The 27,464-nt window shown below is 45.4% G+C and overlaps 1 protein-coding gene and 1 pseudogene across 1 annotated transcript in view; one reads left to right on the top strand and one right to left on the bottom strand.

Annotated features, from left to right (window-relative positions):
• PKD1L1 (polycystin 1 like 1, transient receptor potential channel interacting) overlaps positions 1-27,464 on the top strand; it is a 1,386,277-nt gene that overhangs the window by 1,218,351 nt on the left and 140,462 nt on the right. Inside the window, exons 56-60 of the mRNA XM_085607392.1 lie at positions 2,882-3,057; positions 3,181-3,415; positions 14,664-14,768; positions 21,110-21,250; positions 24,891-25,025. Of these exons, the coding sequence (XP_085463518.1) occupies positions 2,882-3,057; positions 3,181-3,415; positions 14,664-14,768; positions 21,110-21,250; positions 24,891-25,025 (792 nt within the window). The remainder of the gene's footprint in view (positions 1-2,881; positions 3,058-3,180; positions 3,416-14,663; positions 14,769-21,109; positions 21,251-24,890; positions 25,026-27,464) is intronic.
• Positions 17,853-19,502, bottom strand: LOC146823134 (18S ribosomal RNA; annotated as a pseudogene).

Below are 27,464 nucleotides of genomic sequence, written 5' to 3'. Positions count from 1 at the left end.
CACAGCTATATATATATATAAAATATATATGTATATATCACTAACAACTCTCTGCTAATTTCTTTATGAGATTAGAAGTCAGAAACATATGCACAAATCAACATTTCACAACAAGTTAAGCACAAATATGGCTGGGGCCCTAGGGGCGTACCAGACCATATACTAAAAAAGAGACTTAAGAAGAACGACTTGCAAAGGGACAAGGCCTAGGGCCTTCAGAAGCGCTAGGGCCTCACTAATCCACCCAAGGCAGGTAAGTAAAGGACCTACGGGAGACGCATGCAGTGTGAGAACACAGCCGCGGATCCCAATTGACTTCAATGGAGCAAGTCGCGATTGGAAATTTAGAGTTTAAGGATACTTTGGGAGACTCTACAAGCAAGTCACTTACAGGGTAAGTAGTTCTAGAGCCAACACCCACAGGAGCACCGTAGTGCTGGAGTTACCTCACCCAGGGAAGCCGGGTGCATAGATGTCTTTTGGTGTCGGGTCGCGGCGTCGTTTTCAATGGGAACCAAAGAAGACTTGCTGCTTGTAAAGACATGAGAAGTGTCCGGTGGAATCCAAGGCTGGATTCAGAAGAAGGAAGACCTGAAAGCAGAGGGGACAGAGTTCAAAGTCACTTGGCAGTGACCCGGGGCAAGGAAGATGGATGCCCACAGTCGTCGGGTGATTTCAGGTGATCCAGGGGTGTCTTGACGCTTCAGCCACGAGGTCCAGGAGGCGTCGACGATGACCAGGAGCTGGATTCGGCGTGTCCCACGAAGTCTGCAGCTTACTGCAGTGTCGGCGGCCAGATTGGAGCCAACAAGCCTTGGTAACAGCAAGTCTCGTGGAAAGTCAGCGGTGCAGACCAGCAAGGTCTGAGGGACTCACCCAGCGACGGTAAGTCAGGGCAGGCCTGGAGCAACCAGGGGAGCCCTTTGGAACTGTAGAAAAGTCTTCTGGGGACCCACAAGCCAACCGGCAAGGGATCGCGAAGACGCCTCAGGAGGATTCCCTCAACAGGGGCCCACGGTCACTCGGGATGGGGTAGGCCTCTGATCTTCGGTGGAAATCATGCTGGAAGCTTGGACCACACATGGTCCAAAGCACAAGTTCGTAGAATGTCGTGAAGGGGTTGCACTCGAAAATAGTGCACGGTACCCAGGGATTGCTGTTCCTCGTCACTCATGGGGTCCACTTGCCTCAGTGTCGCTGGGGACTCACGATGGTCTTGGAGAAGTCAGGAAATCCTCTTCCTGGGATGCAGGGACTTCGAACTCCGGCAGGAGCGGGAAAGTTTGCGACCGTTGATTGCACGATTGGGAGCCTGCCAAGCAGGGCAGTCACTCCTTGACTCCAAGGGAGATTCTTCAGTCTTCCAGAGGTAGTGGAACGTCGAAGGTCCAGGTTTCTTCTTCAGAGCATCGTCCAGGGATATCTAGTTTGCAATGGCAAGGGTTCCCTAACTTATACTAGAAGGAAGGGAGAGACTAGCTCTATGACCCCACCTATGGGAGGGTCAGGAGAGTGGGTGGCTACACCCACTTCCCTTCGTCCAGTTTCACGCCAGAGCAGGGGCAGGTAGCCCCTGAGCCGGTTTGAACTGGTGTATGCACAGAGGAGCCTACTGATCCCCCAGTGCAGGATTTCAAAGCACTCTGGGAGTGCACCCACCCAGCCCCAATACACTAAACCCTGTCTGGGAGGTGGTCACACCTCCCTGTGACAGGATGCCTATTGTTGGGCCTCCTCCACTGCGAGTTTCGGTAATCAGCAGGAGGGCAGCCCAGTGTCTCTGACTGGTGGCATCCATTTTGTGATGCCAGGGCTCTTCAGGATTCTACCGTGTTTCCACAGTAGGTACATGTCTATCCCTCTAGAAGGGTGGGATCATACTCCCACGCCAGTTACTGGTGTGGGGGTATGATTCCAAAGCGTTTGACACCAAACACGACATGTTTTGATGCAGCCATCCCAGAGTTAGCATTTACCGTGAGGTTATAATGCACTTAAGAGTATATGGTTTGACTGCATTCACAAACAGCCCCAGAGAATGGACTTTGAGAGCTGCAGAGGGGCCCTGCTCAGGCAGAGGCACCCCCTCACATGGAAACCAAGCACCCTGCCCTCAGGATTGATAGGGCCTGCCTTAGGGGTGACTGATAGGTTTAAATGTGTGTGCAGGGGGAGATATAGTGAACCTATATCTCAGTGAGGAGTACTAATACTACCTCACCCAGGCTGCAGTAGCAGGCCTTTGGCGTCAGATTTAGTCTGCTTCCCAGGGGTGGCATAATACATGCTTCAGCCCCTAGTAGGCCTGTGAAGTACCTATGCCCTTGGTACCTAAGGTACCATATACTAAGGGCTCATAAGGTACCACAGTATCCAATCACTAGCGCACCTAATATGCACTCCAAGTTGTTTAGAGAGAACAGAGAGGCTGGGGCCCTGATTAGCTGGGTCCCAGCCAGACTATAGCCAGAAACCAGTGTAAACATCAGAAAAAAAAGTGGGGACAACATAAGAGGCAGATTCTACGCTCCTACACCGCTGAAAACAATTCTCTAGCAATTGTTAAATGAGCTAGAGAGACATCACAAACTGACAGATCGAGTGCAAAGGCGCAATTAAGCCTTAGCATTGCCGTGTTAAAGTTCACTTGATTGCAAAGCCCGTGTGATCGGTGTTTTTCTGATTAGGCACTCATTGTAGTGCAATAAAGGAGCTCAAATAGTTCCTGTGCTTGATTGTTCTTGAGAACACAGAGGCTTGCGAAATGGAGGAAACCGAATTCTGATCTTAAATGGTTCTTCCACATAACTTTGCAAAGACATAGTAAAGACAAGGACATTACCAATGTCTATGAACTTAATTTCCCTTTTTTTTCTTGCAGGTTCCATTGCAGTTTCTTACACTTATTCGAGAGTGTAGGTCTCCATACAGCCTGACAGTTCAGGCACTACAAGCAGTAGGAGATGCATCGAATGCGGAAGAAGGATCCTATTATCAGTGTGGTCAAACCCAGTGCTATGAAGGCCGAGGGTCAGTTGTGAACCTTGGCCGATCAAGGTAAGCTAGCCTGCAGCAGGTTCCATTACACACACTGCATGTTAAGCTGTATAAAGAGAGGACATCAATCTGCCTGTGACGGCCTTGTGTGGTAAATGGTGTGTTCTTTTCTTTTCTGGTCAGGAACGAGGCTTTCTCCAGGTTACTTCATTTAAGAAACACCAGGTGGATCGATAGAAGCACACGGGCGGTGCTAGTGGAATTTGCCCTCTACAATCCTCCCACAAACTTATTCACGTCTGTGACACTGCTTGCGGAGGTTCCACTATTTGGAGGTGTCATTCCATCTTCAAATGTCAAGTCTGTGAGCATCTACAAGATCAGCACTATTCTAGACTATTTCATAATGGTTTCTGAGGTAAGCATCTGTTTTTAGGCATGTTGGATGTCCATTAAAAATCTGTCTGTCTGCCTAGCTCTCGGTCAGTCTTTCTATCTATATATTTCCTTATATTTATACCTATCTTATTTAATGAAGTAAATAATAACTTTGGTGTTCTTTGACAAGAGGGAGTGGAGGGCAAAGCTGCTCTTGGAAATGGAAGGCCATGCTACAGCACCAGCATGTAGAAAGATCTCCTTTCTTCATTTAGCTTTGGTCACAGAATCCTGAAAAAGATCAAATGGACATGCAGATAAAGGTATAAACTTTGTTTTTATTTTTTTTAAAAAGGCGAGTTACTCCATATGTGGGTTATAAAATATATAAATAATTTAAAATGTGACGTTCTGTTGGAGGCTTCTGGATTGCTTTGGGATATTTAGTAATATGGAGGTTTGTGTGACTACTGCCTACTAAGCAGATCGCCACATTTTAGGCAACTTGCCTCTGCTTCATGAGGTGGGCACAAAGTGTCAATTACAAAAATGTCCGTTACATATCCAGGATCCCATCAGCATGACTGTTGCCGCAACTTGTAGACAAGGAATCAGAGCTTGAATAGTCTTTAAAAAAATGGAGAATTAATAGTGAAAACATTTACCTGGGCTACCATTGATAGCGGAGAATTGATTTGAGAGCCCACTGTTCACATCAATATATTTGGGGTAAAAAATGCACCATGTTCCTTTGGTGAGAAAGTTTGTGTACAGAACATTCTGGCCTGAGGTCATCTCCAACCAGCGGCTCGCCATTAATTTGCACACACCCAGCATGAATAACTAAAATCACCTTGAGGATACTCTCTGCAGCTTAAGGACCACCTAGATTTCAGTTCAAGGATTTAGAAATGAGATCCGTGCGCATGTGTAGTGGTAGTCTAGTTTGAAGATAGATATTAAACCACAATACAATGTTGGTTCATTTGGGGGATCTGGCAGACTCATCATGTTAGCTGAGATGTGGGCACCCGCTAATAAATTAATTTCATTTAATATAACCCGCTAATAAATAAAGTTCATTTAATATTAAAAAAAATTGCACCTAGAGGGGGGGGTTGACATGCCAGCCGTGCACCCTTCGGCTGTGAGCTCCTGAGGAGGGAAGAGTTTCTTATCACAATGTGTGCGCTTGCACTCCTGCTGCTTCTCTGTGCACATACCCAGTAGGAGAAGCACCTGCACCCCTTGGGTGGGTGTTGGGGAGGGGGGGTCATGCTGCTTTTTCCATGGCATCTCACTTGTTCTAGAGGCGTTGTCTCCCATCATGGCGGCCGGCGCAGGAATACCGCACTTGGATGAAGCCATACAGAAGCACTAGCGCAGAAGGATGGCCTGTGCTTGGAGCTCCAGAGGCAGCATCAGCACAAGTCCTGAGGGGACCTGACAGCAGTGGATGGTTTGTGGTGGAGGACCCCAGTGATTACAGCGGAGCATAGTAGTCCCCTGCCGCCGGGGATAGCAAGGCAGAGGAGACAGGAGGCTCTGGAGGAGACTTAGAGGAGCTGGTATCCTACTTCTATGGATAAGAGGGGCATAGTTTGGGTAAGACTTCAAGGTACACACTACGTACGCATGCTGCAGCCAGCTCAAGGGTAAGTCCTGAATTGGAGTTTTCCTCTGTAGTCCCTGAAGTCACTTTGAAGCCTCAATGTTCTATTGCTGGGGAGGCCATGGAGTTTCAAACTTTAAATCTAGAAAGCCTCCAAAGCAGCCTAATAAGATTTCAGGGGGGGAAAAATACCGGTTCTTCAGATTAAAGTAACACCCTCCCCCAACATTTTCTTTAGTTATTGCCTCGCTGCCCTCCAGACTGTTGTAGGAGCCCCAGAAGAGGCTATGGGAAGGCGGAGTCAGAATATGGAAGTCTCCCTTGTTCATGCAGGTCTGACTAGCAAGAGTAATACGAGCATACTTAATGCAGAAACTAGCCCAGGAGCAAACAGACACTTCCAGAACCTTCTTCAAATGACTGCTAGGGACAGGTTTGAGGTCCTAGCTTCCTTAAAGAGGCCTAGGCAGGCAGGTGAGCTCTGCCAGGGAGATCAGCACGAGAAGGTCCCTCTCCCAGAGGCAATTCATGGACCAGATGGGGTTGAGGCAGCTGGGGTACAGGCAAAGGAATCCCTGGCAGCTGTCCTGTTGGGCCTTAAGGCAGAGATTAAGAGCAGGTCTGAGGTGTCCGAGGCCAATCAATCAGGAAGCTAAGCTTCCTGTTTAGCATTGTCCCAGAAACTGGATGAAGTGGCTGCACGGGCCAGAGCATTATAGGAAGACGTTGTCCTGGTTCAACAAGATGTGCAGAAGAACCCTACTGGGATAAGTCTGCTGACCAAACATCATCAAGGTCTGAGGGAGGATCTAGGGTGGATTGTGAACCATTCTCGGAGGAATAACCTTTGGATCCTTAATGTCCCAGAGGCAGATGAAGGTGGCGATATGAAGACTTTCATAATAGCAATCTTACGGAGCACAGTTCTCCAGGAATGGCCTGATATCAATCTTGGACAGGTGATCCAGAGAGCACATAGAGATCCTGTCAAAAGGATCTACAACGTCAGAAACCAAGAAAGATCCTGGTAAATTCCCTTTCTTATGCGGTGAAAGAGGTTAACCTGGGTATTGCTCTGAAGTGCCTGCCCGTCACAGCTAAAGGCTATTCCTCCTCCATAAAGGTCCACCGTTTCTAAGGCAAGAGACCAGCGGCAGTGGGAGCATGGTAGAAGAATGGAAGAGCTCCACAAGCTGGGGGCCAAGGCACACATCTAAAATTCCCGGCAATGCTGCGCATTGTGTGGTACAGTCAGATGCATAATCATTGTGCTTTGGAAGACGTTTATGCACTGATTGACACCATTAAAAGAGGTATAAATGCCTGAAGTCTGGATTCATGTAGGGCCTGTGGCGGCAGAGGGAAGGGTGCACACCACAGTTTAGTATATATATATATTCTGCCTGCATTTTCAACTCCTGGGAACGCTTTTAGAAATCCATAATGCCAATAAGTAGTGGGAGGGTTCCCCAGGGATGGGAGCATTGTAGAAAAAAACAATTCCTCATCTTCACCAAGTTGTGGTCTTCTTGATCATAGACCTCAGCTATACTGCAGGAAGAAGGGATGGAGATGCTTAGAAATTAAATGAGGGTAGGTAAGGAGACACGTTAATTAACTTGGAATGCCAATGGCCTTAGGTAAAAGAGGAGGCAGAGGCTGGTGCTTCAGTATCTTGAAGAGAGCTCAGCCCATGTTATGATCATGCAGGAGACCCATCTAAATGGAATTGAAAGTAGAGCTCTCTTAACTAGTTCAGATGGATAGGGAGCTCTGTTGTCTCAGACCAAGCTCAGCATTGAAAAGGGGTTGTATTTCTGTTGAGAAAAGGAGCAGGGGTCGAGGTTACATCCTCAAAAACTTTTAGCTCAGGCAGGTGGGTCTTGGCAAATATGTGCTTATTAAAGAATTTTTGTGTGCAGGATTTTATGACCCGAACGCTGATGATACTTCACATATATCGACCCTGGAATAGAACCTGGTGGAGTCATCTCTACGGCTGATTTTGAGGGGCTATTTTAAAACTCTGTTGGATATCACTCTAGATAGATTCACTAGGAGAGATTTTATCCATACACCTAGGACGAGGCAGGCTTTAAGAAGTATGCTACAGGACCTGGGGCTAGTAGATGTGTGGCGCTATCATATGGGCCTAACAAGGAGGTATACATTCCAGCTAGAATGAAACTGGAGGAGCAATTATAAGGAATCTGAGAAAAAAGCCTACAAAGCCAGCTTGCATACCTACAAACAGGTAATCGCGGCAGCTAAACAAACATACTTTGCCGCACAGATTACAGAATCAAAAAATTCAGTCAAAGAACTGTTTAAGACGGTTGTTAGGCTGGCCACGCCTAAGCCAGTGCTAGTCCAACCTAGCCAAGTGCTATGTGAAAATTTGGCAAAATTCTTCCTGTCTAAGGTGAAAGCTATTTTTATGGTTTTCAGCAAAGTAAGCATTAGTAACATGGACTTGATTAGTGAGATTCCTATGCCAAATGGGGCTCATTGCCCGATCTTTGACAAATTTCTGTCAGTATCTTCCCGTGACACACAAAAGATCCTTATGGAGTCTAATTTAGGATCTCCATATGACCCTTGCCCCGCCAAGGTGGCTAAAAATGCCTCGGGTCCGATAGCGGATCGTCTAACAGTAATATTCAATCTAATGTTTGAATCAGGGCTTTTCCCCAGGCAATGGAAACTGGCATCCATCTTGCCCCTATTAAAAAAACCAAACCTTTCGGCTAACGATCCAAACGGCTTTCGTCCAATTGCCAGACTCCCCTTACCAGCCAAATTGGTCGAGAAAATTATGAACAGACAACTTAGCCACTTCCTGGATGAGACACAAGTGCTTGATACAACTCAATATGGCTTTAGGCCGGGACACATCACGGAGTCTGCACTTATTAAAGCCACGGAAGAGATCAGGGAAGCCATCGATCAGGGAGGTAGGGCGGCACTGATCTTGTTGGATCTGTCCGCGGCATTCGATACGGTCCACCACACGATACTGCTGAGCCGCTTAAATTCGTGTGGTGTTCGTGGAAAAGCATGGGACCTCTTAAGATCCTTTCTGGCGGACAGAAAACAAGTTGTTGCCCTGGGGGATTTCCAGTCCAAACCTTTTATATCACCTTGTGGGGTCCCTCAGGGGTCATCTCTCAGCCCGACCCTCTTTAATATGTCAGTGCTCTGGCACATGTCATAAGCACCTTCGGCCTCACTTCCTATGTGGATGATACTCAAATTGTGGTATCTCTGACACCAGGTGGAGAGGTTGGGGCGGAAGGGCGTTTTCGGGAGTGCATACTAGCAGTGGGTAGCTGGATGGCCAAGAATTGTCTTAAATTGAACTCGGACAAAACTGAGGTGTTATTGTTTGGTAATAACACGAATTTCTGGACTCCCTTCTGGTGGCCCGACTCAATGGGCTCGCTCCCAGTCCCAACCAGAAAGGTAAAGAACCTGGGCATAATACTTGATGACAGACTGACACTAGAACTTCAAGTGAATGCGGTAACATCAAAAACTATGTATGTCATCAGAATGTTGAGGAAAGTGCTACCCTTGTTGCCCGTGGAAAGCAGGCAAACGGTGGTCAGGGCTCTGGTGTTGGCCAGACTGGACTATTGTAATGGACTCTACCTAAATGCACAATGCGTTGAATAAACTGCAGATACTGCAGAATGCGGCAGTAAGACTGCTTACAGGTTCTTCAAGATTTTCCTCAGTCTCTATTGAGAGAAAAGCTTTACATTGGCTTCCAGTCAAAAGCCGAGTACGTTTCAAGGCGTTGTCCTTGGCTTTTAAGGCTCTACACTGCATGGGCATAGAATTTTTAAAGCTCAGACTACAATGGTATGTCCCGGAAAGAACCCTGCGGTCTAAAGAAGCTAAGTTGGCCTTGGTGCCACATATAAAGAAAGCCCAATGGGGGGGCAAAAGCTTTGTTTACGGTGCAGCAAAGGCATGGAACGAGTTGCCTCTTTATCTCAGGGCCATGACGGATATCTGGTCATTTTGGAAGGAACTAAAGACGTGGCTTTTCTCTCAATGAGTAAGTACCCTCTCCACTCCGCACCGGCTCAGTACTCTCAGGGGAATTAGACAGCGCCAGGACACCTCCGGGTATTTGCCGCGCTCTATAAATGTCATTAACATAACATAACATAACATGCATAGCAAGAAATACCACCCTTTTTCAAGGCTTGATTATGTTTTATGGACAGTGCCTTAGCTGATGAAATTAAAGAAGATAATCACCTACCATGGCATATCTCTGACCACTCAGCTGTCACCATGCTCCTTCATTGTCCAGTACGCAGGCAGAACTCTACGTGGATTGTCAATCATGCCCTCCTCCTGGATGGTGGAGTTGCATTGGTTCTGAAAAAGGCTAGTAGAGATATTTTTTATTGATTATACAAGATCTGCTTCCCTCACTATAGTTTATGACACTTTTAAAGCTTTTATACAAGAGTCTTGCGGAGTCAAGCCATTTTAAAAACAAATTAGAGAGGGCAGATGTTACTTGTCTGGAGCAAGAAATCGGAGGCATTAGAGGCTACCTTGCAGAGACCACACTCCCCACTGGACAGGTAACAAGCACTGAAGAGACTGGAAGAAGCGCAGCTACATTTTGTAATCAGGCTTGATAAGAAGTGCAGGGAAAAGTAGCGGGGCAAGATTTCCGGTCACTTTGAGTGTGGGGAACGATCAGGATGACTCCTTGCATGGAAGACGAGAGGGGAGAGGTCCAGGAATACCATCAAGGAATTGTTTATCAGCTGCCAGGGGGAAATTTCTAAAAAGGTAGAGGAAATGCACTGATATCTGGTCTCCCTTTTCTCAGCACTATATACAGCTGAGGCATATCCATATCTGCCTAGGCTCAGGGATTTGCTGAGGTATAGGGATCTCCCTGGGCTCACGGAGTCGGTCAAGGAGCTCCTTGAGGTGCATATTACTGAGAACATGTTTTTGTTGCATCTGACACACATTAAGAATGGGAAAGTGGCAGGCCCTGACGCCATTCCCTGGACCTCTACAAGCTCTTGAAGTGTTGGTACCAGTTTGAGAGAAATTGTTTAGTTCTATATATTTGGAGAACACCTAGATCCCAGATTTGTGGAGGAAAGTCACGTTAGCATTGATCTTATAGCCTCCCTAAGATCCTAGAAAGGCTGACACTTATCGGCCAATCGCCCTAGTAAATGCAGATCATAAGGTTTTCTCAAACATTTTGGCCGGTAGACTGGACATATTAGCCCCTAAGTTAATTAAAACAAGCTCAATCAACAATTTGGATCTATTGATCTGGCCACTGTCTTTTTGATCCCCTTGACAGATGTCACAATTGATGCTACCAAGGCTTTTGATTGAGTATGTTGGGTCTATCTTTGGGAGGTCCTGGCAGCACTAGGCTTTAGCTCATGTTTCATCGCTACCCTCTGGAGGCTATAAGAAAAATCGTCAGTCCGAATTTTGTTTAATGGATCATTGACTAAGAGTTTTGGAATCTGTAGAGGTAGGAGAGAGGGTTGCCCCTACCTCCCCTCCTATCTGACATCTACATCGAACCGTATGCCCAATTACTTAGAAGGAATGTACAGGTAATCCCCTTTTCTTCCCCGCACTATAGTAATATGATAGCGCTTTATGCCGATGATGTTATAATATATACATCGGACCCTGCCCAGACCATCCCTAGGGTAGAAAAGACAAGCAGAGGAGTTTGGTGCTTTATCAGGATACATCTGTGAATACTTCCAAGTTCATGTGTTGGAACATCACTAATTGGGTCAAGGAGGTTAAGACTGTGATCAAATACTTGGGTATTTCTATTGTCCATTCTTTGAAGGCAGTACCGTCACATAGCATAGGCAGGATGGCAAAGGAGATCGATCTGTTGCTTACTAGATGGGGGAACTTGCCACTGACAATTTATGGTCAAGTGAATTTGAATAAAAGGTCGAAACTCCCTAAGTTGACCTCTTTTTAATTGTATTCCAATTAATTTCCCCTCAGATCAGCTATAGCTAAAATTCAGGGTAAAATAACAAGCTTCATTCGGGCCACTAGTAGTGCTAGGCTTGATTTTTTTTCTTTAAATGTTTGGCACTCTGAACGCTTTAAAGGCTGCAATTAGTCTATGGTTCAGAATCCGAAAGTTACTGGGCATTGGTTACTTTTTAGATTTATCTCCCCAGAGTGCTTGTTGGATGGCTTATTCATCCCCTGATGAAGGCTGGGATAGCTATCTGGGGGAGCTGTTTACAGTGGTGGGGTTATTACCTTGGGAAGTACTTAAGGCCAGTACTGGGGGTTCCCTATTGAGATTTAAATACTTGCAGCTCTCCTCCTGGTATGCAAGGGCCAATTGGGAGATGGGTGGTGCTTAGTAGGATGAGTCTCTTCTGCAAGACGTGAGGCTATTGAGTAAAGAGGTTGCCATCCGGTATTGTAAGCGCCTGGATGCTGACGATAGAAATATGGTGGCACAAGAGGTGGTGTGGGCGATGATGATCCCAGGGCCTGAGCTACAATATTTGTAGCATGCATCCTTAAAATGGCTGTATTCTACGGTGAGAGCTGCTAATCTGAAAATAAACCCTTATTTTACCCTCAGGAGACTATTTTGGACCCCTCAAAGGGTTGCAAGATTTATTCGGAATCTGACTCCCATTTGCGAGGATGCGGTCAACTTGAACTTAACGAACATATGTTTGCCACCTGCCCCATGATAAGTGGATATTGAGAGACCGTGGGCAATATCATTGCAGATGTTTTGAGGGTCAGAATAAACCTCAGCTCCACTGCTTCTGTTGGAGGGTGGTACTGCATCACACACAGCTGGGTTTGCTGTTCTAGTTACTCCTTCTCGCTACAAGGGAGATCTGTAAATGCTGGTTAGATATATCTCCTCCCTCGCAATGAACTGGTTAAAGGCAGTGCACTGGACCTGCAGGTTAGGTATAGGGAGCAATCCAGGAGGGGCGGATGTGATATGGGCTGATTTCTCTAGTTAGAGTGGTATGATGGTCCCGGAAAATAGAGCGGTCCCATGACTACAACTAACCACTGTTTTGGATAAGGGCTTTCAGCCGAGGTTGGTGCGGTGCGGTCATTGCCCATTGCAATACAGCCTGACTTTGCAGCAGTCATGTTGATATGAGGACAAAAAATATTCCTTTAATATTAAGAACAAAAAGTGCAAGTTTACTTAAGTATTTTATAAATACAAAGGTACCATGTTCACCCACAGGAAATTGACATTCTAGTTATGCAATTGCACAGGAGAGATGCTGCAGGGTTGTCCCCTTCATGAATAGGCGATGAGCCGTAATGTTGAGGAATGTTCTTAGAGTGGCTTTTTTTTTATCAGATTAGAGAAGGAAAGGCACATGTGCACCACTGTACGCTAGGCCTCCTCCTCGTTGCTTAATTGTGGCCAGGATGTCTCATGGTAAAAGAATGTCCTGTTTAAATACTGGCCCACCCCATTTTTGTGAGCGCTAATAGTAGGAAACTGTATAAGTGCTCATAATTTTCTGCTGTAATGCTTACATGTTTCAAACCTCGAGCTATCGTCATCACTTAATTCAAACAGCCCTGCCGAGATCCATATGTTCTGGTAATATTTAAATTGTGGATATGTCATAAGCACTATTTTAGGTTTGGCCTCCGACACCAGGCATAGGTCTCAGCAGGCCCCTCGTTTAGAAGAAAAAAAAAAAAGTCCAGACAGCAGAACTGATTTCCTGGGGGCCTATGATCTATGCCTGGTGACCCATATTCTAAATTCAGCAACATTAGATCATTTAACATACTTCATCTATGATTAATGGATACACTTAAAAGAAGAAGCAAAGTGTGCTTGAAAAAGGAGCTGTGCTCTGGCCTCCAAGAGTCATAACTGCCAGCGCACGATTTGAGTGCTGAAAAGGTTTCATTAACTGCCTGGAAAATCTCCAGCGGTGGTTCCTTCATGGGAGCGGTAGAAGCACTGATCCCCTCCCCCCACCCCCTCCAACCACCACCCCACACTGCTGCATAGAAAGCTGGAAAAATAAAATGGTAATAAAATAATTTTATTACAATTTGAATTTTCAGGCTTTCTGCCAAACGGAGAGGGCAGGGCCACTGCATCATTGCTGCTGATTGGCAGCAATGACGAGTGGCCCCTTCAGTATGTCAGTTTGTCCGGCTACATTATTACAGCCAAACAGGCATGCGCAATCCAACCTCTCCAACCAGTCTGTCATACACAGCCGGGGAGAGCTGTCACAGACCTTCAGTGCTCTTCAAAGCGCTGAGGCAGCCTGCTCCAGCCAATCCAGACACTTCTCTCATGCAGCATGAGAGCAGTGTCTGGATTGGATAAGGACCAGTGGGATGTTGCTCTTGGAGAAATCTGAAGCAGGGCCGAAGAACACCAAGGACTTGCTGCAGGCTAAGGTAAGTCAACGATTTTTTCTTCATTTTTAAATGTTTATTTGCATGTTTTTTTAAAATTACATTTATGTTGTCGTTTTAATTGAATTGATGTCGAACCGCCATTTTTTGTGGGTCACCAACCGCCACTGAAAATCTCTCTGTATTATAGTTGGGTAGCAAAGCTAAACCCACTGTCCAGGCACCTCAGTTGAGTTATTATGAAAGCTGGCATCAGTGCTTTAAATTGGCAGGTACTGTCCGGTACTGAGTACTTGCATTTCTTTAATATGAAAGTGAGTGTACCAGCACTTCTCAGCACTGCTGCAGTACATTTAATGGAAGAGCACCGGCACTTCTCAGTAACAAGAGGAATACATAATATAAGCACTTTTATATTTCCATTTAAAGCACTGTCTGGAACACAGACAGCGCCCTACACTTTCACAACCCCTCAGGGTGCACTGTGAGGGGTGGTCGCATGGATCCCTGGGACACCGAGACATCCTACTGCACCTGCTTCCCCTCCAAAGTGAAAAGAGAGTCAAAGACAGAGACTGTTTCAAACCACAACCCTGGCTTTTACAATGTGCTCACCTTAACGAAGACTAGAAGAGTCAGATTTTTTGTTTGCTCTGATTGCACCAGAACCTTTTTATATAATCAGGTTCACTGCCACAGTCTTCACCAAGCACCCCTGGTTAAGAATGTGCCACAAGCAAACGGTTAAGTGCACTCGATATTTAAGCCGGACCACAGTGCTTTGTAAACAAGCACACATTCAATAAAGTAAGTCTCATCACCACTCAACAGGTGTTCTTAGGAGGTGGATTCTGCTTGGGATTTGCCAATTCCAAAGATAGTTTCACAAAACTGCATGCTCCTTTGCTTACTAAATCCTGCTGCATACCTGTTGTAGTTTTTTTTTTTACATTTTTCAAACATTTCAAGTGTGTTATGGGGAAAGTTGCAAAAATAGGTATTACTCTTGCTAAAATGGCTTGTTAATTTATTTATTTTAAAATTATTTTTATTGTTATAAGTTCAGAGCAGTGCTGATTACATACATCAATTGCAAGTATTATGATATACGTATTACAGGTTAGTTTGTCAGGTAACACAATTGTACACAGTGGTCCCACCCCACGGCTTGTTAATTTTTAACTTCTATTTATTCTTTACCAGAGGAGGACAAAGCATCTCTCCTGATATTGTATTCATTGTTTTCTGTTTCTAGATGGTTTACCTAGGGCTCGTCCTCATTCACTGTTACTTTCAACTGACTACCATGATTCAGCGTGGCCTCCTGAACTACTGGCAAGAACCATGGAACTGGGTAGAGGTCAGTGCCCATTTGATACTTGTAGTGCTGTCGCAATATAAGGTAATAAAGGCTGGATATCAAATAGTTGTTGTTTAAGAGCGATTAATCGATTATATCAAAAGTTGATAGAACAGAGTAAGCACGAAATAGAAGCTGACACATTAGAAATTCGTGTTTCTCACTGCTTTTACCGCACACATGACCAATTGATGTTAAATCCATAGAATATAATTACCCAAAAGTAATGATCGGTTGTTCAGTCCAGAGGCACCTTTACCTTCAGTTAGCAGGAAGAGAAATCTTCCCCAAATGTTGGAACTGCCTAACTGACTTTGGTATGTGTACAGGTGTGCAGACTTGGGGATTGTAAAAATTAAATTGGCTTGCTTGATTGGTGACCCTTTTGTGTAGGGAAAGAACAAATGGTTCAAGGGCGGGACACAGAGTGGACACACCTGTACTAGCCTAATGGCTGAATCTCCCGTGAGAATGAAACATCACTGAAGTTGTTTTAACCAAAATGTTATTTAACAGGTAGATCGCTTAAAACTTTGTGGTCAAGGGGGCTGGAAAGACTCTGCCCTGGAAAGGGAAGATGGCCCTGGCTGGTGTTGAGAGCACTGGCCCAGGCGTTTGTGCAGGCTTCACCCACACCTCACTGAGGCTTCTTTAAGCTGGCCTCCCAGAGGAGCACAACAATCCTCTCCAGTCTAATGATACTCTGCACTAGATAGTGAAGGTGGCTCTGGATCGAGTGACCAGGACTAGGACCCTGGCATCCCCACAGGCTTCAACAGCCTATCATCGGGGATTCTTGGGGCTGGTCAGCTCAGACAACCATGAGAATCTTCCCTGGTCAGCAGCCACCCTGGTGGGATGGTGGGCCCGGTCCCAGCTACTGGCATGGGTTTCATTGACCTCTCACTGAGATTTCTGCGAGCTGGTCACACTCGTTCCCTGCCTGGGAATACCAGCCTTGTCATTCAGCCAAGGTTTTCCACAAGTGCTATCTGCCTCTCTGGAACCCACGTCTGTTTAGTCAAGGTGTTTTAAGCCCCCTACATCCATTGGGCCCATCCATAAAACCATTTTCTCCAACTATTAAGCCAGAAGGAATGACAAGCTGGAGACAGGTGGACCTGCCTGCCCTCCAGGCATCTTATCTGCCAGGCACAGACCAAATGGCTGTGGTCAGCAGACAATGAGATAGCCAAAGCCCACTAGAGCTGCTGAGAAGGCCCAACCACCTTGCCTCCACTAATGTCCACTTGATCCATCTGGTGATGATGCTGATCGGCAAAAGAAATGAGCCCAGAGAATCAAAAGCTTGGCTCACAGGATGACTTTCAAAACATCTCTGCAAAATAGTTGTTTTGTTACTTCAGAAATCCTGAATCATAATCAGGTAATCTGAGTGATTTAGCATTGTGTGCCCCAAGGCAATGCAGTGCACTAGGTGCAATCGAGGTGGCCCTCTTTCATCCTCCCTCCAGTCCCTGAGGTTGTAGTCTGATGTCGAAGCCTAGAGAATGACCTCTTGAGCACAGTGGCTCTCTAGTCTGGGGCTTCTATCTCTCTAGGGTCATGTGAGCATGGTATTCCACATATTGGAGACCTACACCGGAAGAATAGAAGTCTGAACCCACACCTCACATCAGTAGCATGGCTTCCCAATCCAAGTCGTGGAAGGGGCACTGGCAGCGAGCCTCTGTGCCAGGACTGAGAATCCTGCAATGGGCGATCAGGTTCTGGAATGAGAAACAGCCAAAATCCCCCTGTGACAGCCCCAGCCACAACCTGAGAGGGCCCTAAGTGATTGACATTAAAGCGACCTGCAGACTGGCATTTCTTGCAGTGTTCTTCCATCTGGAGGAGAGATAGGAGAAAATCAGTGTCACCCATCTGCCGCTGGCCCAGCACCCCATCAGGTTCCCCTGTTTGAGTCAAACTCAACAGTTCAAAAAAGGTTTCTGGTGCTTGCCCTGGGAGTCTCAACCCATATCACCAGGCAGCCAATCAGGAGCAGAGGCCGGCAGCTCTGCTACTGGTCTACTCGACACCAGGGCAGGATTACCAGTTCCTTCAAACCTCTCCCAAGCCACATGTGGCTGGGCTACCAGGTACCTGACAACAAAGGAGTGTCCCTCTACCTGCGCATTGGCCATCCACTACCCATCATGGCTTGTGGGAGCCAGGCCTCAAACCCCCACATGTCAAGAGTCAAGTACATAGGAGTAGGGTAGTCTGCCAGCTCCTGTCATGGAAGTGGTGCCCAAGGCGATGCATGTGAGCAGCCATGGTACACCACAGACACCCAAACATGGCTTCACCCTAGGAGACCAGCGCCATTAAAGGGAGGCCAGGCACGCCAGCGGCATACATCCATGACAGGAATTTACCCCCCAGGAGTAGGTTAGACTTAAGGGTTACCCAAGGTGATCCACATGCAACCACATGCCTCAGAGTTTCACCCCGGCACAGGACTGGTGCCTGCCTTCCCCAGGAATGGTGGCAGTGTACCTCGAAGCCAGGATTTGGGTAATGAAATGGGAAAAGGGGGTCTGACCTTGGAGGGCAAAGGGAGAAAAGCTTCCTTGAGCCATATCCACACCCTAGGAGGGCTCCCAAGTTGATTGATGTTCAAGCAACCTTCAGACGGGCAACGTTTTAAAATGTTCACCCACCTATAGATACCTGGGAGGCAGGGGGGTGGAGACTGCCATGCCTCTCCTTCCCACATGTGAGACAAACCAGCACCCCTGCAAACGTCTCCTCTTTGAGTCAAACTCAAGTTCCCCACTTCAGTTCCCCGGGATTGTGCTGGGTGAGCCTGGGTTTCCAATCTGGAGGGCTTTATGCTGTGTTGGCCCATTCCCACACCTGGGCCTTTGGTACCCACCACATGCTCTGCCAAGCTTGTCCCTGCATTCCCTGGAGGAGTGCCCTGGGCCCTTGGGTGTCATTGAAATCCTCCAGGAGAGGAGCTCATTCCACTCGAAGCCCAACAGCCACATACATCCGTGCCAATCAGCACTCGGGGGAGTGGTCGGTCCCATCCCAATGGCTGTGTTCTGGCTGGGATGCAACCATGTAAGGCTTGTGTCATCTCTAGCCTGCAGGTTCACCTAAGGAATCCTTCTTAGGCCTTTTACTTCTACTAAATAGTCTAGTTTGATCATCTTCTTGGTGCACCTCTAGGGCTGTTGCTGATCTGAGCAGGGCCGATCTGAGAACCTCACTAAACTATCCAATCAGTAGTAGCAATGGGTAGTGCGTGCAAAGGGCAGTTACTTTGTCAATGTGAGCTTGATACACACATACTGAGAATTCCTCATACATTGTAAATGAAAGTAATCATGGGAATCACTGTAATACCGGCACCTATTGGCGGAGGGTAGACACACACTGCTGCATTCAGTATAGTGTGCTTGCAGCCTCGGGCATCTAAGGGCATGACGGACCCATTCTTGCTTGATCTTGTGTGGCTGAATGCCACTTGTCCACATAAGTAATTTAACACTGATAGCTGCATGCCACTTAACTAGTTAGCATGGGGGACTCTCATAGGTTATCGGAATTAACCAGCCAAATTGCTCCACCAGGTATGAATGGTTGGGCACTGTCACCACACATTTGAGAACGATCTATCAATTAGGATTGCCACATTGAGTCGAATTCAATTAGGTTGCAGGCTCTACTCCCAATAGTGGCCTTCGGTCATATCTTTTAAGGTTCAGCTTTTCAACCATACTCTCCCTAGAACTTAAAGATGTTGGTTTCCCTGAAGCTGTTGGCCAGTTCATGGGAATTAAATTCCCGGATTGCTAGTCCGCATGATTTAGGATCAGACCTCCAACAGTATCTGATTGTCATCGAACCTCTGATTTTAATTCTTCATTAGTGAAAACTTTTTGGGCAAATGCTTTCACTTTGGTTCATCTGCATATTCCAAGAATTTCACCTCTCGCAGACCAATACAAATGCCCCAGCTCTGAATATGAGTAACAATATTTTGGCCACCGGCCTGCTTTATTTCAAAGAAAAGAAAGTCTTCAGACCTACAGGACTCTCAGTTTGGAGCATCAAGGGGCTGCTGAGAGGGTCTGGGACAGGCAGTAGCTAACCTTGTGTTGGGCCTCCAGCTGTATCCTATAAACTTTTCACACGCAGTAAGTTTAATATACACTATTGGAGAAGGAGTTACCTCAGCTGCTGACACAAAACTTGCCCTACAGTGGAACCTTGTTAAAGGATTTTAGGTGTTCTCATTTGAATGACAGGGCAAGGAAAGAGACCTATATTGTTATTTTTCATCACTGCCTCCCAAAAGTTAGGAACTGACCATTTGCACACCTACTGGTTATCTTGGGTGTGTTCACTGTTCCTCAAATTCCCTTTATGGAATTGAACCCTCCACTTTACCTGTGGTCGGTAGGCACAGAACATACAATTTTAAGAGGATAGAGTACACATCTGAATGTGCTGTCACTGTCACAAGGATATGCAACTGGCTGAGGTTATCTAGTCACCAAAGCAGCAAGGCAAGACTGGATTGGTCTTGGTCTGGAAAACGCATGCATCCCAGGAAGTCGGCAGTCATCAGCATGTATGAGGTCTAGAATTACCACAATTTTCAAAGGAACCATAACTGTATTAATGAGACATGCACAGTATCATTGTACTGACCATGTGTTCTCACAAATGCATGGCCTACTTTTTGAGACAAGCATATGCTAATGGCATGATCAGGATCCCGAAAGGAATACCCTTCAATCGATAGTTTAGGGTGGGGTTGAAGCTCTTTTATTGAAACAGTTGTTGTCGGCCAAGCAGTTCACCCTTAAAAGGACCAAGTACGCCCTGTCAATTGGAACAGTGTGCTGGCTAGACCGTCCCCAAACAGCTGCGTCATGCCCTTAGAAGGCAGGCACATCAAAGGGCCCCTCTGGCCTTGTAGGTGGCTAAAACTCCGTACAAATCCAGCTCTGTACAGGGCAACCGGGGCCCGTTTGTGGAGAACAATCAGATGGCCTCAGTCTTGGTCAAACAAGGATGCCTCCTTCCCGTAACTCTGACTAGGGCCTAGATAGAGATTTTAACACCTCTCAAGCAGGGGAGCCCTCCTTGAGCCTGTAGAACCTCGTCCTGGGCACCTTGTGAATCCATGGGCTGGTAAATGGAGCCCAGTCCACCAGGCTCACCCCCCCCTTCTCAGCCAGTTAGTGCTCTGACCAGTGCCCATCAGAGCTTTTCACACAGCCAAAGCAGAGGATACTGCCCCAGGCCTGTAGTACTTGCCAGATTGTGTGGTTTGTGCCACCATTAGCCAGCAAATGTAGCACAGGGCATGTGACCTAAGTCTGGCGCAGCCCTGACTCAGACCTGTCAGCTTTGAACTCTGCAGAAGCAGGGAAAACCTCCCCAGGCCTGCTGTTCGCAGGCCAAGGCATGGAACGATGACTCTGGTTAGTTAATGTGTCTTGCCGTCCTACTGGCGGGTAGCCTATAGAAGCATTTAGTTGGTGTGTGAGTCGCTCTCACCCCCAACAATGACTATCTGGGGGAAGATGACTAGGTGTTCTTGTATTCTGGGTATGAGGAGTGACAGAAAAGGGCTGTAAAATCCCATAGTAAATTAGTGTCCCAAATCTGGTAGAAAATGTAAACAAAGCTTTATTCCATTGAAACAGACTCCATCCATCTGCACATCCCTGTAGTCTACTCAACAGCTCTTTCTAGAATCTCAAACATGCTTCATCAGCAGGTCAGCTAGAGTAAGACTTAGGATTCCACATGGGCTTCTAAGCAGGTAGGACCCACCTCACTGAGCCTTGGCTGTCAGAAACTTGAAATGAGTGGTCATCAGGACTTTCAGTAAAAAATTCTGAAAACTGAGTCCTGCCAGCACATCACATGTTCTTTTAGAATTCAAAATGTCACTAGTGACTTTGGCATGAAAAATGTCACACACCTCCGGGCATAATAATTGTTGCACAAGCATAATTTCACACACCCATAGTGCATATAGTGTTCATGGGCCCAGATTTAGAATAGTCTTGCAGAAGCACTCTGTAAGAGAAAAAAATAGTTGAACATTCATAAACCCGTGAGGGAGCAGGCCCTACTTGCACAAAAAATGTTCTGGCACAGTTTAGGCTTCCAAGTTTAGTGGGTATTCTCTGTGCAGCACTAATTTCCAATGCAATTGTTGATTACCAGAACATTTTCAATTTTTCCCTGCAACTAAGATACTGTAGCTTTAGGAATTTACATGATTTATAGTAGAAAACATCATAGGTTGATGTAACATGTCATCTGGACTTTTTTCTCAAAATGACTATTATTTTTCATGTTTATAGGTGTTCATAATCCTGCTTAGTCTGTGCTACTACGCATATTCTGTTTATCGTTTAATTCTGGCAGTGGATATAATTGATCGTCTGCAAAGAGGATTTTTCAGGGTCTTTGTAGACCTTAGTTTCATCTCCTCATGGGATCAGGTAAGAGAAAAATCATGCATTATTAAATGGCACGAACTATAGAGATACGTTTTTTTTTTTTTAATCACTTTAATTTCCTTTTACTGTCTTGGTCCTGGTTTGGTGAGGCTGCAGTCTCATCAAGAAGCGTCAGTGTTCATAAAGTAAATCTTTAGCCAAATGACCATGTCTATTCTCCTTCATTTTGTTTTTCTTTTGAAATAGCACCATTTTTTGTATTCGCTGTGTCAAAAAAAAAAAGGATAGATGCTTCGCTTGCCTCATAAGTGATTTGTGCTGTTTCTGCTTCAATGGAGGGCAACTAATTGCTATGCACATTCAGATTTCCAGGGACTACTGAATGGTTGGGAGCTGATATAATGTTACAAAAAGGAATGAGCTAGATGGTAAAGGGGGCTAATCAGTAAAATGTCTATACAACTTGTGTACGCTTTCCTTCCTGTTGGTCACATTGAGAGAGAGAGCGAGCAGTCTCCCTAGCTCCGAAAAATGTCTCAACGTCTGCTCCCGACCCACTGCTTACCTGTCACGAAGAAATGCTGACTCAGCCTTACCATTTCCTTCACACATCTTGCTAACGGACTGCTCACAAGGGGCTTCAAGCATCATACACTAAAGCAAGTTATTGTTCCCATCTTGTAAAGCACAGTGGCAATAGGTTTGAAGAAATCACCTTTGTTTTGACGTTTGTTGTCAATCTCAAATTGAAATGGAAGTCCTCTCTCTAATAAATCATGGTATTAATCTTAACGAACACTGATCAACAAACTTCTCAGATCTTCCTTGGAGACTTCAACCTTCACTGGAAGGACCTGAATGACCAGAAAGTCAGAACCTTCAAAGCCTTTTTATCAGACGTCCAGTTGACCCAAATTTGTGATCGCCCTACTCAGAAATAAAGGCGAGACCCTAGACCTAATCATCACAAAACAGGGCATCACTACACTGGAGTCTATTCTGCCTTGTGATTGGATAGACCACTATCATATTACCTTCCTCATCAATGCCAATGTGACCCCCCAAAAAACTCAAGTAAAAAAACCAAAACATTGGTAACAAAATCTACAGAACGTAAACCTCAATGACTTATCAGCCCTCAGTCACAATTGCCTGACCCCTCAGGTGGACATGGTGGACGTCCATGACCTTACAGAGCATTACAATACCCCCATCTTGAACATCCTTGACTCGATCGCTTCCCTACAACTAAGAAATATATCCACCAATCTTTCTAAACCCTGGTTCAACGAAAACCTCAATGCTGAAAGACGCAATTTGAGACTATCAGAAAGAACCTAGAGATCCTCATCTTCCATGGAAGACTTGGAAAGGCTAAGGTCAGTGACAAACATGTAAAACAAAAGATACAGAAACTTGAAAGCCAATTTCTTTCACAACCAACTGGACCAAGCAAGAAATCGGCCCAAAAACGTTTTGAAATTGTCAAGCAACAGTCCAACAACCAACCCTACCTTCCTGGTTTTGTATCTAACAAGCCTCCTAATTGTGAAGAATTTGGTTCCTCCTTCGTGGAAAAAAAACGGTCATTATTGAAAAGGAGTTACAGACAATGAGGGAGCTGATAGTATCTAACTTACTCACCATTGGTCATCCCTCACAGTCTGCTAACCCTATCAGTCACCCTGAACTTTCCCCCCCAAAACAATACCGCCTGGCACACATTCACCCCCTCAAGGAAAGTTACATTCATTACTTGCTCACAGTGCTGAAACGGTCAAATCACTTCATCAACCCTTTACCTTTGATTATCTTTAAGGAGATCAAATTGTCTATCCTCCCTCTGCGGACCAAGATTGTAAATGCCTCTCTCCTTCAATGCACCATCCCTGATTGTCTAAGAGTAGATCAGGTCACCCCCATCCAAAAAAAAACAATAGCAGATTGTGCGGACTTAAACAATTTCTGTACAATCTCCAACATTCCCACTCTGGCAAAGCTTATCGAGAAATGTGTACAGATCCAACTCTGCAATCGCATAGATCAGTACCAACTTCTAGACCAATGCCAGTCTGGGTTCTGCCAAGATCACAGCACTCACACACACAGTGGATGATCTGTCAATGTTGGATCAGAATGAAGCGTATCTTCTCATCCACCTTGACCTATCCTCAGCATTTGACACTGTGAAACACGTCAAACTTCTAAATCTCCTTGAAAGAAGGATGCAGTTATCAGTGACCATCCTTCAATGGTTTACTTCATTCCTCCATAACAGAAACCAAAGAACCATGGTCAACTATTCTCTATCGAAGCCTACTACGGTCACCCTTGGATTCCCACAGGGATCTGCCGTCTCTCCCATTCTCTTCAACTCATTCATGGAACCTTTAGCAGACTCCTTAGCATCCTTCAACATTCATTATCACATGTATGCAGACAACACATAATTGTACCTGACAATCTCCTCCCCTGATGACTTGAATACCCTCAACGTTATTCTTCAAAATACTCAGAACTGGCTTGCACTCAACCATCTCATACTCAACGCCATCAAAACAGAATTCCTCCTAATTACCTCACCCAAACACAATCTTAAGATCGACCTTTGGATGAAACATCTAACTGCTCTCAATTGTACACCTCACTTTGTAGACTCTGCGAGATCTCTGGGAATTACACTAGACAAACATCTGCATATGCAGAACCACATCAGTAACGCCACCAAAGGAGCGAATTTCCAGATGAGCATCCTAAAGAGATTAAAACCCTTTCTCCCCCAAGATGACCTTAAACATGCGGTCCAAGCCCCAGTCATCTCCAGGCTTGATTATGGAAGTGCTACACTCATTTGCCTTCCAGATACAGGCTGGCCCCTTTAATGGCCTCTCTTGATGCAGAGGCCGGACTCCTCACCGGAACAAAAAGAAACAGTCACATCTCCCCGATCTGAAATCCCTAAGCTGGCTCCCTTATGAAGTACACATCCATCTAAAACTCGCTTGCATGACCCATAAAGCCCTACATTTCCACACTCCTAGATACCTAGCACAAAAATTTGAGCTATCTTGCGTATGTAGATCATTGCTCCGTGCTGCTGAAACCACAGATTTTCTGCAAAACGAAAATGTACAACAGAGCTTTTTCAGGCATTGCACCGAAAATTTGGAATTCTCTTCCGAAGGAAATTGCCCGATTCCCTCTACAGAGAAAACATCCCTGATGAATAAATGGTTCGTCTATAATTCGTAGCCATACCATATATTGATCGACCCTACCTGTTGTACTCTTATTCTGTTGGTCATGACTACCTCCTTCTGATCTCCTAGGGAGGTCACGCTCCTTGATTTGTTATTCTTCTATGATTGTATTTATGTCGTAACTGCACTTTATTACTGTCTCTTTTACTGGTTTATTCACCCCCCCCCGTAAAGCTCTCTGATACCCTCAAGGATCATGTTCGGGCTATATAAAACTTTATAAATGAATAAGTCAAACCCTGCACACACTGGCACTATTTACAGCCATGGCCAGTAATTATTAGCTTTCTGGAATGGGCAATGAAGCCGATCTTTATTTGCTATCTCCTCCAACTGTTTAGTATTTGAATACTTGCATTTGTTCACATTGTAATTTTGTTGGGCGGAAGCAAACTGAGACACTGTTGTTTATTTTCTTGTAGTGTGCGCGCTCTTTGCATGGAGCCATCGTGTTCCTATTGTTAATGAAGTGCATTCGTCTCCTTCGCATTCACAAATTGACAGCTCCCTGTGTGTCAATGCTGCGCCTTTCCTTCTCCAGTGTGATTTTGACATTGGTAAGCTGCGTCAGTCTTCTGTGCCTGGAGAACCGCAATAATCTGCATGTGCTGCTTACTGTATAATGGAATCGATGATGTGCTTTGGATAAGATGTACTAAGGAGCAAAGACACTTTGTTTAATGCTACGCATCCCAACTACCTGCATGAAATGTAAAATGCCACTAAATGTATAAAAAACATAAGTTCAATAGTTTGGCTTTCGTAAATGGCTAGACATGCTCTTTCTGTTGCAATAAAACTTATATATGCTTACACATAGATATCAAATTCAGAAGTCCTTCTTACCACTTCCTATCAGCCATTTTGTGACTTTCTGTAAAGTACCATTGCATGAGTTGCAAACTGTTTCCACAGATTCACTAAATCACATGAGGAACAAAATTGTGTCCAAAGAATGAACATAATGACCATACCAATTAAGGAAAAAAAAGAGTAATCTTGAGCTTGTAACTCAACGCCACCATAATAGTACAGTGATGCAAAGTAATTTTTCTTCAATCAAGATTACAGAGCTAGGCCTGTAATACCCTAATATGAGTAAACTATTATAAATTGGGTTTCTGGTTGGCAGAGGATGCACCCTGTCCATGCAGGAACCACAATCCTAGTCCGGGTAAGATAGTAACACAATGTAAATGAATCTATGCTCACCCTCTGGTAGCTCAGCACAGAGCAGTCAGGTTTAAATAAGAGGTAATATGTAAAGTATTTGTGCACACAACACACAGTAACACAATGAAACTGCTACAAAAGGACTCCACACCAGCTTAGAAAAATAACCAATGCTTTTATGATTAAAACAAGACAACGACAACAAAACTCCAATAAGTCAGGAAAATAATTTTTAAAGAATTAACTGTTTGTAGTGCTTAGAAACAAATAGCTTCAACTGGGGCTATCTGTTTGCTCTTGATTGTGGCGAATCTAAAAGTTCAGGCCGACCTTGACGGAGTGCAGATCAGATACAGGGACCTCCCTTGGCCCACTGAACAGTACCTTGGATGTGTCAACGCCAAGGGCGATGCATAGAGCAAGGGAGGCAATGCGTTGCTAGTGATTTCGCAGGTGGGGCTATGCGTCAGTTCCAAACTGTGCAAAGTCGAAGATATGTAGAGAGTCAATATGCAATGAGCATCGGACGATATATCATGAAACCGCTGAGCTGTAGGCGATGCTTGCAGCACAAAGCGATGTGTTGGTGCTGAGCCGCACAAAGACAGAGATGCATTGGAAACAGGGGATGATGCATCTGAGAAGTTGCGGAGTCCGCGGTTCATGCAGTAGTGGTTATGCATCGGTGTAGAAGCAAATGCGCTAGTTCTGATCAGTACAGTGTCATCGATGCGTGGATTTTCTGGGTTGCAGCACTGAAAACTCTCTTCCAAGGACCGGATTGGCACCACTTGGTAGAGCAGGACTCCTAGCAGGCAGAGTCCAGGTGCTGGTTGCAGGGTAAAGTCTTTGATATCCCTGCGACTTGAGGAACAACAATCCCTTAGATATACTTTGGTTTGGGGAAATAGAAATGCAGGTCCAGTCCTTCTCAATCCTAGGCAAGAGGCAGCAGGCCAGCACAGCAAAGCAGTTCAGCTAAGTGGCAGAACCTCCTGGTAGCACAGCAGTCCTTCTGTCTGTTAAAACGTCCTCAATTCCAGAATTGTTCTAATTTGGTGGTGTCAGAGGTCCAGTACTTATCCCCAGTTGGGCCTTGAAGTAGGGAGACTTCAAAGAGATGCTTTGAAGTGCACAATACCTTGCCTTTTCTTCCCTGGCTCCAGTCTCACTACAGGAGAGTATGCAACCCTTTGTGTGGGGAAAGAACACAGCCCTTTCAGGTGTAAAGTGCTAGTTCCTCCTTCCCATTCTGCTCAGGATGACTCATCAACATGCAGATGGCCACTCAGTTACACCTAGCTTTCCTTTGTGTATGGCTGTCTAGAGGAAATCGAGGAAGCCAGCGCTTACCCACCCCAGACGTGTATTCCAGAGACAGTCAGAAGGCACTAAATGATTTAAGTAAGAAAATGCAAACTTTCTAAAAGCGGCATTTTCAGAACTGCAATTTAAAAACCAACTTCACCATTAGTTGTGTTTTTAGATTGTGAGTATAGATACACCAAATCTGGGGGTTCCATCCTTTCCCAATTGGAAACGGCACTTATAAAATGTAGTAAGGCAATCCCAATTGTATCCCATGGGAGAGCTAGGCCTTGCCATAGTGAAAACTTTATTTAAGAGCTTTTTAATACCAGTGTATGTAACATTTTAAAGTACATGTCATACTTTTCAAATACACTGCACCCTGCACATGAGCTGTCCAGGGCCTACCTTCGGGTGTGACCTGTATGTATTAAAAAGAAAGGTTTGGGCCTGGCAAGTAGGTTAACTTGCCAGGTCGAAATGGCAGCTTAAAACTGCACACACAGGCTCTGGAG

The sequence above is a fragment of the Triturus cristatus genome, chromosome 5_2 (assembly GCF_964204655.1).
Source record: "Triturus cristatus chromosome 5_2, aTriCri1.1, whole genome shotgun sequence".
Classification (NCBI taxonomy): domain Eukaryota; kingdom Metazoa; phylum Chordata; class Amphibia; order Caudata; family Salamandridae; genus Triturus; species Triturus cristatus.
This window is presented reverse-complemented; position numbering and strand designations above follow the sequence as displayed.